The 12,273-nt window shown below is 44.5% G+C and overlaps 1 protein-coding gene across 1 annotated transcript; it reads left to right on the top strand.

The window, feature by feature from the left end:
* Positions 1–369: 369 nt before the first annotated feature.
* Positions 370–4,888, top strand: LOC119659121. Its single transcript, XM_038067046.1, has 4 exons — positions 370–911; positions 946–1,500; positions 1,594–3,001; positions 3,317–4,888. The coding sequence occupies exons 1-4, from the start codon at positions 370–372 to the stop codon at positions 4,886–4,888; spliced, it is 4,077 nt and encodes a 1,358-aa protein (XP_037922974.1).
* Positions 4,889–12,273: the final 7,385 nt, after the last annotated feature.

Genomic DNA, 12,273 nt, shown 5'->3' with positions numbered 1-12,273 from the left:
TTAGTGTATTTTCAAGTCCCGAAGAACTAAGCCTTTTATTCTTCTCCAGTGAGGCTGCTGGAGACTTCGAAGATTTGGAAATATATTCTACTGGACTAAACTTGATTCGGTGTTCCACCCAATTAAGAAGGACAGACTCATTCGGTTTCTCACCCAATGAACATACTGACAGACTTGAAAACGAACTTTACTTGGTTTTGACTTGAGCAGGTGTTTCACTTGATCAAGAAGAGAGACTCAGCCGGTGTATCACCGAGTGGACCTATCAGGATTGAGACATTTTTTGGTGACCCCGACGTGATCGGCCGATCACAACATTAAAAGGACACGAGGCGAGTTAATAACTTTGTGGAATTATCTTAGCCAATCATGGAGGCGATACTTGAGAAAATTAATAATCTCACTCAACAACAAGATGTGACGGGCCAGGAGATTCAGCGTCTTTTGAGTAACTACCGGAAAGATTCGGTAGCTCGTAAGACAAGGGAATATCTCACGACGAGATTGGAACAATTGAAAAATCTCTGGACAGCCTTTTCGGAGAGAAATGAAGAGCTTGAAGAGTTAGCGCATTATCTTCCAGCTCATCCATATTTCGAGAAACAATATTTCTCTTCAATGCAGCGCGAGTACACCAAGTACAAGGAGGACATTGCGGAACGCCTTCAGGGTTTGGAAGGCACGTCCAAGTTGAATATCGATTTGGGTAAATCAGCCACGGGTGCTTTAGATACAAAGGCCGCCACGGCAGCAAACAATGCTCAGAACGAGCTTCCCAGCGATGTCGTGGTACTAATAAGGCAACAGCAATCAAGGATACGGGCTGTGGAAAACATTATTAGCGGCATCGACACAGTTGAACAGGCACAACCCAAATCATACTACGAATTGAAGACAGCTACTTTATCAAAGTACTGGCCATCAGAATATATGGCAATATTCCAGCGATCCAAATGAGTTAGGGTACAACCAGGATAATTTTCTCAACCTCGAAGAGCGAATTCAAGACACCTTAACATTTCTCGCTGAATGCCGTTCAAAGCTGGATCCTAGCGTAGCTCCCGCTACAAGGGCCTTTCCAAGCATCAACTTGCCAAACGTGACAATTCCTGCCTTTGACGGCGATTATGCACAATGGCAATCCTTCCACGACTTATTCCGCCAGATGATTCACGAGCAGCAATTGGGAAATGCTCAGAAAATGTGGTATTTGAAGAGCAATCTAAAGGGTGAAGCAGAGCGACTTATACGTCATCTGCCCATCACTGACGAAAATTATGACATTGCATGGACAACGCTAACAAACCGCTACAGCAATCAACGATTGATGGTAGCCACGCTATTGGATAGGCTCACACAACAGCCGATGATTACTTCGGATTCCCCCAGTGCTTTGAAAAAACTTCATGACATTACGAAGGAATGTCTAGCAGGACTCAAGAACTTTAATATCAATATAGCTAGTTGGGATCCCATTTTATTACATATTTTACTGAAGAAGTAAGACAAGGTTACGCACGCCCTATACGAACAAACTTTGACTTCACCACGAGAACTGCAGCCGGTTGATGCATTTCTCGCGTTTTTGGAAAGACGCTTTCAGTCTTTAGAGGCCTTGTGTAGCGACAAGAGGAGTACGACTCAAAACAAACCTACAAACCGAACCTCGGCTTTAATATCCACCAAGGACAGTCAATCTTTACAGTGCAAAAACTGCAAGGGAAGCCATCGAATCTACACATGTGAAGCCTTTAAACAATTGTCCATCTGGGATCGAGTAGCCAAAATCAAGCAGCTGAGGCTATGTTTGAACTGCCTACGGGAAGGACATCGAAGTGCACAATGCAGCGCAGGAAGTTGTCTTAAATGTGGAAAGAAGCACAACACTCTACTACATATGGACGCCAACAATCAAGACAAAACAACGCCCTCTATCACCGCAATTCAAACAACAGCCAACGCCACCAAGCAAGGTCAAGTATCAAGTATTATAAAGGACAAGGGTTCTACAAATGTCAACCATTCTATTGCATTATCAACGGAAATATCAGCATCAGAGGGACCTTTTGTTCTATTAGCTACTGCACTCATCAAGGTGACAAACCAAAAGGGCAAGTCGATAGAAATGAGAGCTCTGCTGGATAGTGGCTCCCAAATAAGCATAATTACAGAAACGGCTGTGAGAAAGCTGGGACTACAACCAACTAGTTACCATATACACATTCGTGGTCTGGGCGGAGCGTCGCAACAATCGCAACAGAAGGTAACGTTGTCATTGCAATCAAGAATCACTACGTTTGCACGGAAGATAGACGCTATAGTTTTACCACATATAACATCCTCTCAACCATCGCAAGGTCTGAATTCAAGGAATTGGGCCATACCTGGCAACATTCAGCTTGCCGATCCTCATTTTGACCGGGAAGGGCGTATTGATCTACTTCTCGGAGCTGACATCTACTACGAACTATTAGCTACAGGGCAGATGCGGCTATCAAGGAACCTGCCACTGCTGCAAAACACGGTCTTTGGCTGGATAATTGCTGGAAGGGTTGCAACATCCTATCAGAAAGACGTTACATGTGGCATCCTCAACACCGATGATTCCAAGCTTAGCGAGCAGATCGAGCGTTTTTGGAAATTGGAGGAACCAGAATCTACAGAGAACCTTGCGATGACAAGACAAGAAATAAAGTGTGAAAATCATTCTGCTCAAACCATGAAACGAACGAACAATGGACGTTTCATTGTGAAACTGCCTTTCAAGGTGGATCCAGCAAAACTCGGCAAATCTAGGGGCAATGCGGAGAGGCGACTTTTCAAATTAGAATGGAGATTTGCACGAAACCCAGAACTACGCAAACAGTACAATGAATTTATGGACGAATACAAGCAACTGGGGCATATGACGGAAATAGATGAAGGAAGTATTCCGAGTCTTCATTACTTTCTTCCCCATCATAGCGTTCTGAAGCCAGAGAGCACCACCACTAAACTTAGAGTAGTTTTTGACGCCTCTTCGGAAACCTCTTCTGGATACAGTTTGAACGATGTACTTGCTACAGGCCCTACCATCCAATCCGAATTATTTACCATTCTCGTACGATTTCGGCTGCCTTGCTTTGTTTTTACTGCTGACATCGAAAAGATGTATCGACAAGTCCAGGTGTCGGAGGAAGACAAGAGATTTCAACTAATTCTATGGCGAAATGAGCCTAATGAACCTATAAGATGTTATCAGCTGAACACGGTCACATATGGTACTTCCTCTGCACCATATCTAGCCACCAAATGCCTACAAGAATTGTCATCATAGACAACGCACAAATACCCATTCGGTTCGACTGCATTAAGACGGGATTTTTATATGGACGATGTGATGTCAGGTGCAAACACCTTGACAGAAGCTATTGAGACGCAACATCAACTTCGCACAATCTTGCAATCGGCCGGCTTTAAGCTTCGAAAGTGGTGTGCAAACAACAAGAATCTTTTAAACAACATTCCTGTTGAAGATCAGGCACTCCGACTGGACATAACCCAAGAAAGGGAGGAAAACGTGAAGACACTAGGATTAGTTTGGACTCCTAAGACAGATGAATTTCGAATTAGATGCCCATACACGGAATCTAAGAAAGTAACAAAGAGATCAGCGCTATCCGATATCGCTCATCTGTTCGATCCGCTAGGATTGATGGCACCAGTTACAGTTACTGCTAAAATCTTCCTTCAAAGGCTGTGGAGTCTCAAAATAGGTTGGGATGAAGAAATTCCTTTAGAACTACAGGCGGAATGGTCAAGATATTATAATGACTTGCAGGGGCTGAATCAAATTAAGGTACCTCGTCACATATTTGGAGGGAAGGTACCTGAAAAAATACAGTTACATGTCTTTTCGGACGCTTCGGAAAAGGCGTATGGTGCAGCGGTATATTTACGAGCTATTCAGTCAGATGGGGTTCGCACAGTTCGTCTTTTATGTGCAAAGTCGAAGGTGGCACCATTAAAACGAGTGACCCTACCAAGATTGGAATTGTGTGCAGCAAGGCTAGCAGCTGAACTCGCTCATCGGCTTAAACGGGACATAGAAATTCCAGACTATAATTGCTTTTACTGGACCGACTCCGAAATTGTCCTAAATTGGATCAATGCAGAAGCATCGTCATTTTATACGTTCGTGGCCAATCGAGTCGCTGCTATACAACAAAAATCCTCACCCAAGCAATGGAGGCACATACATTCAAAGGAGAATCCAGCAGATTTGGTATCGCGAGGTGTCGCTCCAGGAAAACTGCAGAATTATGCCCTCTGGTTCTATGGGCCTATATTTCTTCATGGGACTGAAGAGTGCTGGCCGGAAAGGTTTCATAGTGTAGATACCACCTTGGAGAAAAAACCTTCAAAAATGGTATTGGCCATGGTGAAGGACTCAATTTCCCTTATCAATCAAATCGACCATCAAAACTCTTTTCAACGACTGCAACGCATAATGGCACATGTGCTACGGTTCGTTAGGAATGCACGAACAACGAACCACAAGGAACGAGAAAAATCGCTCTTAACTGCAAGCGAAATGGAGGAAACCTTGCGAGTAATAGTAAAGGAAGCTCAATTGGATGCGTATCGAGAATCTATGCAGCAACTAACATGTAACAAGCAATTAAACAACAGCGATCCATTGAGCAGTCTGCATCCATTCTTAGACGAATTCGGACTTTTGAGAGTCGGCGGTCGGCTTGAAGCTTCAAATTTAACTTATGATACCAAACACCCGATCGTTCTTCCTTACGGCCATTACGTAACTCGATTGATTTTAAATGATCTGCATCATAAGCATCTTCACGCCGGACCACAAGCCTTATTGGCAATAGCGAGACAACGATTTTGACCTATCAAGGGCAAAGCAGCCATCAGATCTATCGTGTAGAGCTGTATGAAATGCGCAAGGGCGAAACCAAAACTCATGACGCAGCTCATGGGAAACCTGCCCGCCCATCGAGTACAACCAGCCAGACCATTCACGAATACTGGTATCGACTTCGCCGGCCCTCTTTGGATTCACTTTAAGGGGAGAGGCAATCGTCCGCAAAAGGCGTACCTTGCTGTTTTTTGTTGCTTTGCAACAAAGGCGGTGCACCTGGAACTAGTGACGAATCTAACGACAGAAGCCTTCATCAATGCGCTGAAACGTTTCATTGGACGTAGAGGACATTGTCGAAATCTATATTGCGACAATGCAACTAACTTTGTGGGCGCCAAAAATCAACTCGCAGAATTAAACGAAAGCATATACGGGGAACAATCCCAAGAACAACCGATCAATTTTTGCACACCCAAGGGTATTGATTTTCATTTTATTCCACCAAGATCGCCTCATTTCGGTGGCCTGTGGGAGGCGGCAGTAAAATCTGCCAAACACTTTTTAATCAGAAACACGTCCCCAGCAAAACTTACGTATGAAGAAATGGCAACTTTAATAATCGAAGTCGAGGCTATTTTGAATTCAAGGCCACTGACACCTCTATCATCCGAGGCCAGAGACCTTACGGCATTAACTCCAGGCCATTTCTTAATTGGGGAACCACTAACGAACCCAGTTGATGTACACACCCAAGCAGTAAAGGCAAATTTACCGCAAAGATGGAAGGAAATCAACGACATAAAGAATAGATTCTGGCAAAGATGGTCAAGTGAATATTTGTCGGAACTGCAACAGCGTCAAAAATGGAAACAGAGCTGCGAAAACGTAAAACCTGGAATGCTGGTGGCTATCAAAGAAGACAATATTCCCGCTCTGCAGTGGAGATTGGGGCGAATAATAAAGGGGATAAAAGGTCGAGATGGTCTAATAAGAATAGCAGAGATCAAAACATCGTCAGGAGTCTTACAGAGAGCAATTCATAACTTAGCACCGTTACCGGTAGAACCGAATGACACCGAAGACTCCTCGCAGCAAAAACCCCCGGCTCCATCAAAGGAACGGATTATAGATACCTGCACGCAAAACTCAGAAGCAACTCGATGTTCAAGAGCGAAGAAGAAGAGAATTTCGCACTCCCCTGTAAACCTGCTACTGTGGACGATTGATCCAGAATAACGGTTGACCTAACGCTCAACGGAGGGGAGGATGTTCAGGCTGCAGTAAAAAAAAAAACCGTCTGCACGCGCATCCGGTGCATGCAAAAAATATTTGCATATCCAAGGTGAATATTTTCCGCATGCACGCATATTTAGCATGTAAGCAATTTGTAATTTTTCTCATAGCAAGTAAGCATTTTTGTACACTTTTTGATATTAGCGCGTAAGCACTTTTGTACCTATTTAAGCGAGAACAATTAATAAAGAATTTAGTGTATTTTCAAGTCCCGAAGAACTAAGTCTTTTATTCTTCTCCAGTGAGGCTGCTGGAGACTTCGAAGATTTGGAAATATACTCTACTGGACTAAACTTGATTCGGTGTTCCACCCAATTAAGAAGGACAGACTCATTCGGTGTTTCACCCAATGAACATACTGACAGACTTGAAAACGAACTTTACTTGGTTTTGACTTGAGCAGGTGTTTCACTTGATCAAGAAGAGAGACTCAGCCGGTGTATCACCGAGTGGACCTATCAGGATTGAGACAACAATGATGTACCTAATCTTCCCCTTCCAGAAGAAAGAGTGGTAGGTCACGCCAACGATATAGCGCTGGCTGTAGTCGCAAGCGATCCCGAAGATGCTGCGTTATACTCATGCGAAGCGATCAATGCTGTTAAGGTCTGGCTAGAGAGTTCTGGTCTGATCCTTGCGGAGAAAAAAACGGAAGCAGTCGTCATCACCAAGCATCGTAAAAAAAATTATACCCGTATTCAAATTGAGAATCATATCCTTACTTTTAAGACTGCCATCAAATACTTGGGAGTGATGATAGACCGGAGACTCAGCTACAAGACGTGTAGTATGCTTCTGACAAAGCATCCACTGCAAATGTGGTCCTGGTAAGGTTGATGTCGAACGTGGTAGGGGCACGGCATGCAAAGTTAGGGTAGTGAGTTCGATCCTGCTCTATGCAGTTCCAGTTTTACATTTAGCGGTAACAAACTGAGTGCAGTCAACAGAACAGCCCAAAGGGTGTGCTCGGCATTCAGGACTCAGAAATGATGCACATTGACATACTGGCAGATGAGATGACGAAAATATACAATACGAAGGCTATCTCTCCTTTATCGCAGACAAAGAAAGCCGAAAGAGAGAGATCTTTAAATAGATAGCAAGAGCGTCCGGAACGCTTGGGAAAGGATCGGTGGATACACAGGCTCATCCCTGCCATCAAGGAGTGGTTGGACAGACGGTACGGTGAGATTAATTATAACCTTACTCAGATTTTCCACAGGCGTGGAAGTTATCGCCAATACCTGTTCAGGTTTAAACTACATAACTCACCCGATTGTCCGAACTGCAATTGAATCCCAAAGGACCAAGAGCATGTATTCTTCCGCTGTCCAAAATTTGTGGAAGAAAGGAAGAACCTAGAGAAGACTCTAGGAGAGGTGCTCGTACCAGACAATCTAGTGAGAATATTGCTAGCATGCCAGGAAGACTGGGATGCGATCAACTCTATGGTCGCATCTATCCAGAGCAAAGTGAGGAACTTTTCTAGTTGTCTAGTCCGCGATTTTGCGCGGTTATGTACGCCGCCAAGTAGAGACGAAAGGTGACCAAGCTAAAAAGAGTAGACTCCGCTCGGCGATGTAATACCTTAAGGTAGTTCCAGGGAGCTTGGGTGGTAATCGGGGGTGGTTTTAGTGGGTAAGAATCACATATGCTGGCGTGCCCAGGCCAGTGTTTTTTGAAGATTTTCACCTCCTCAACAAAAAATAAAAGCAGGAGCGGAAGGAGAGACGGAACAGGATGAGCAAAATATTATGGTCAACGGTATAAAAGGCTTTGGAGAAATCAGTACAAATATCATATACTCATGGCGTAGATTAAAGCATTCAGTAACGAAGGTGGTAAAGACCAGAAGGTTCGAATCCGTAGATCTATGTTTCACGAAACCTTGCTGCTCTTTGACAATTAGGTGACCGAAGTGTGCGGTCAACTAGTCGTTGACGTGTCTTTCCAGGATTTTGGAGGAAGAGGAGAGAAGAGAGATAAAGTGGTAGTTCACAACGAGAGAAGGATCTGCAGTCTTAAGGATAGGGATGATAAGGGCCTCTTTCCAGAGATGGGGAAAGTAGCATTCTTCTAGACTTTTGTTGTAGATTATACACAGTGAGATTTCTCCTGTGCTTATTAGAGTTGAGAAGGAAGAGATTAGGAAGCCCGTCGGGGCCGGGGCGACATGACACTGACTTCACAGTGGGGCGCATAGTCTTAGAGTGAGCAAGGTTGGCGTCATTTTTAGAAGCCCCTAAACTTCTTCGGTAATGCATGTTTCAGGCAAATGTTATTAAGAATTTCCGTTGTGAACTAAATTGGGTACTAACGTAAAACAGGAGAAGAGATCGGGCAAGATATTGCAAAAGGTGTTTAGAGCTTGATCATAAATTGAGTTGCTAAATATATGAACCCAGTTGAAAGACGCTGAAGCTGAGTTCAGACCATCAAAGTTGGCTTTGCGAAGGATGAACCTAGTAGATTTACGCTCGGTTTTGGAGTTTGAACGGGGGAAGCCCCACTTCAAATTCAAGCGCGGGAAGATGAGCGTCAGTTTTGACATAGTGACATGGAGAGCTTCTGGTGGTATTGAAATTCAGGCAGAGAAAGTTTTCATAAACGAAGAAAGTAGAAGGGAAGAATGGAAGAGGTTGTTGGAAGGAATTGGAAAACTAGAATGATTAGGCCAGTGAAACACGAGGAGGTGTATCTCCGCAAAGGAAGAAAGAGAGGGAAGGGAATCTGACCGTAAGGAGTTGAGACAAACTGTCAAACAATTCTTCATGTAGGTGAGGAGGACAAGATACAATGAACTGGAGGAAGTTGGGTGTGGTGGAGGAGTCAAAAGGAAAGCCAGAGGAGGAGAAGACCAGTTTGGTGGGGAGTGTATCTTTTATTGCAATTGGGACGCCACAGTCGGGAGATTTATGAGGTGCGTCCCGGTCTCTGTCACACCGGAAAGTGGAGTATCTTTCGGGGAGCTCGGAGTGTAATACGGCATCGTCCAACCACCTTTCGGAGATACTGATGGCATGGTATTGCTGAGTCACTGCGGATAAATAGAGGCCTCCAACTTGGTTCTTAAACCCCTACCATTCCAGTTACATTACTCGGCCAGGCAGGCGGGTTCTCTTGAAATTTATGGAGGCCCTTTTATGGCTTGATGAATACACCTTCAGGCTAGAAAGAAGGGTTGCTGAGGACTTCATAATTGAGGCCAATCAGCAGAGCGAGAATCAGTGGAGCGGAGTAGCACGTTACCCCAATGAATAATCAGGACAAAAAGGTGGGAGTCGGTAGAAGGGTCTGTGCTCCTATGCTAAATAGGCCTGACCAAAGTACGATGCCGTCTATGGAGGGCTTGTTTTAGCCGGTAGCCTGCAGCAGCAGCAGCCGTTAGCGTTTAAAAGAATTGGCTTAGACGATGTGCTTCGCTACACTCCAGTCAGTTTTAAGCGGCAGTGCTTGTCTGATAATAACTTCACCATACCCGCATGGAAACGTAACTTGTTTTTCCTTAATTTAGCCAATACCCCGACATCAATTTCCCTACGAGAAAGTGCAGGCTTCCTCGTTATCACGCACTCGCTTTTTTCTCATCCGAAATGAAGCCACTGTCCTTCTATAAAAGCATATTTCCTACCGACCCTTAACACAAGCACTACAATTCAAATCTAAAACTTTTTAAACCCGCCTACCCACGGCATCGTTTCCGACCAAATAAAGCCAAATAACATACTTTCCTGCATTTTTAATGGGAAATGTCTATCGGGGAAACTTCTCAAGTGAAAAAAGTTTAAAGCTGAAGGAAATGGCTTCATGTGGAGCATACATTTACATGAAGTACGCATACATATACCCTGCGTAATGGAAAAATTAAATTTGCTCGTGTTTAAGCAGAGAAATCGTGGTCCTTGAAAACTGAAAGAGCCGTAAAATTTCTATCAGGCAACAAGGAGTGGCCTCATAAAAATGCTTTTTATGTTTACCCGTAAAAATGTACATACGAGTATATGATCCCCTGGTATTAAGTTATTAGATTCTAAGGGCAGTATTTTGGCTGAAAGGAAGACGAATCAAGGAGAAATGGTCCTCGGTTACCATCGAAAAGGGAACCTGGACAGGGATGCAATCGCCTGCCCCCATAAAAAAATTTCACAGCTGGGATCGTCTATAAAATTGGAGGGATTCTCTCCGGGGAGAAGCTATTTATAGTTTTGAGTTTGAAATAATTTCAAAAACTATTTTCATATTTTCATATTTTTCCCGACTAGAAATATGGAATAATGGGTTCCAGACAAATTTCTACTCATATGGGACTTATGCTCCTGTGAAATGGAAAGTATCTCCAAGGATTAGTTAAATGTTAGAGTTTTTTAATATTTTACGTCAAATAAAACCCTATTAAACCAGATTTACTGTTTGTATGATTTATCGTCCCCCCTGTCTGTCTACCAGCCATCCTATCTAGATTATTGTCTATCTGGGGCTCAGGATTGCACCAGGCTTAACACTATTGCAAATGTCACCTCTGCTCTTCCAGTTAATTCACCTATTCATCATCATCATCAACGGATGAAGGAAGGAACCCCAGACATCCCGGTTTTGCGTCGAGGTCCATCAATTCGATGTCCCTAAAAGCTGTCTGGCGTCCTGACCTAAGCCATCTCTCCATTTCAGGCAGTGTCTGCCTCGTCTTCTTTTTCTACCATAGGTATTCCCTTAGACTTTCCGGGTTGGATCATCCTCATCCATACAGATTAAGTGACCCGCCCACCTTAACACATTGAGCCGGATTTTATCCACAATTTTACGGGCATGGTCGCTCATAGATTTCGTCGCTATGTAGGCCCAAGATCTCGCGCCGCCTGCTCGATCTGGATGAAGGCAGTTTATACGTCTCGGGTCGTTCTTCCCATGATGTCGATATCGTCAGCATACGCCAGTAGTTGGGCGGCCTTAAAGTTGATGAAAAGATGGTGCAATTGATGGCCACATTTCAACCGTTTTTCCATCACTTGCCTTAGAGAAAAAATCTCTTCTTTACCTTTTCCTTTTAAACCCTCAAGAGAACCTGAGTGAAGTCTCCTTCAGATGCCCCCTTATTTTGTATTGTCCCCAGTTCAACTTTGCAACGGGCTATCTGCCATCTGTTTGTCGCTTGCGGTGTTCTCAGTAACGGGCAGGGTTGCTTCTGCTTTTCGCGCGTCTGTTGGTTTTCATGTCTGCCTGTAGTACAAAATTCGATCCAAGAGCTCAACCAGATCTATTATCACGTGTTGTACAGCTCCCGCACATTTCTTGATAAGCCTTTCCTCTTCGGTTTTCGTAGTTCCCTGATCCCGGAGAGAACAGCCCCGCTCTGAGCAAATCGGTCTACTAACACCGGTTCCATGCTCAGTACCCGACCAGAGTCCCGAAGGGGTGGCTCCTCATACACGACACAACTAAAACCTTGACAGAGTTAGGCTTACTTTGGCCCATCGACGCCGGCAAGGAGTTGTCGATGACCCGAAGGACTCTCAGTGGGCCGCGACGTATATCGGTCATTAGTAGTTTACTTTTCACCGAGAAACCTAGGACCAGGTATTATGCTAGCTTGGGGTGCAAACTTCCTCGACGAATACCTACCTTGTCGTGGTGAGAAAGCTTATTAAGGAAGATCCTCCCGGAAACGAGAGAGGACACCTGAAGCCAAGTGGTAATCAAAACCCCAAGCCAAGGTGTGACTACCGTGCCGAGGGCTGAATGGTCACAGGGATTAAGACGTGGCCATAAATGGTGAACTCCGGGTACCAGGCGACCCCCAGTTTCCACTTGCCTTGCCTCGGAAAAAAAGGGCTCTGCCGAAATCGACCTACTTTCCCTGGTAAAACTGAGGCCATGGCAGCCAATTATGAAAAAACATAAACCTATTAAACAAACACGATTGAACCTCGATCGTGACGATCCAACCCGGAGTGAAAGGGCAACACTGAGTTCATCGATGGAAAACCTGAGTCTAGACTCAGATTCTCCACTTAGCTCCACATAGCTAAGCACCTGTCCACAGGCGGGAAACAGCCTTCGGGCAAACTGCCTTCGGGCAAACCGCCTCCCGGCGAATGACAACCCACGAGCTGTGCCAAAGT

The sequence above is a fragment of the Hermetia illucens genome, chromosome 6, assembly GCF_905115235.1.
Source record: "Hermetia illucens chromosome 6, iHerIll2.2.curated.20191125, whole genome shotgun sequence".
NCBI classification, from domain to species: domain Eukaryota; kingdom Metazoa; phylum Arthropoda; class Insecta; order Diptera; family Stratiomyidae; genus Hermetia; species Hermetia illucens.
This window is presented reverse-complemented; position numbering and strand designations above follow the sequence as displayed.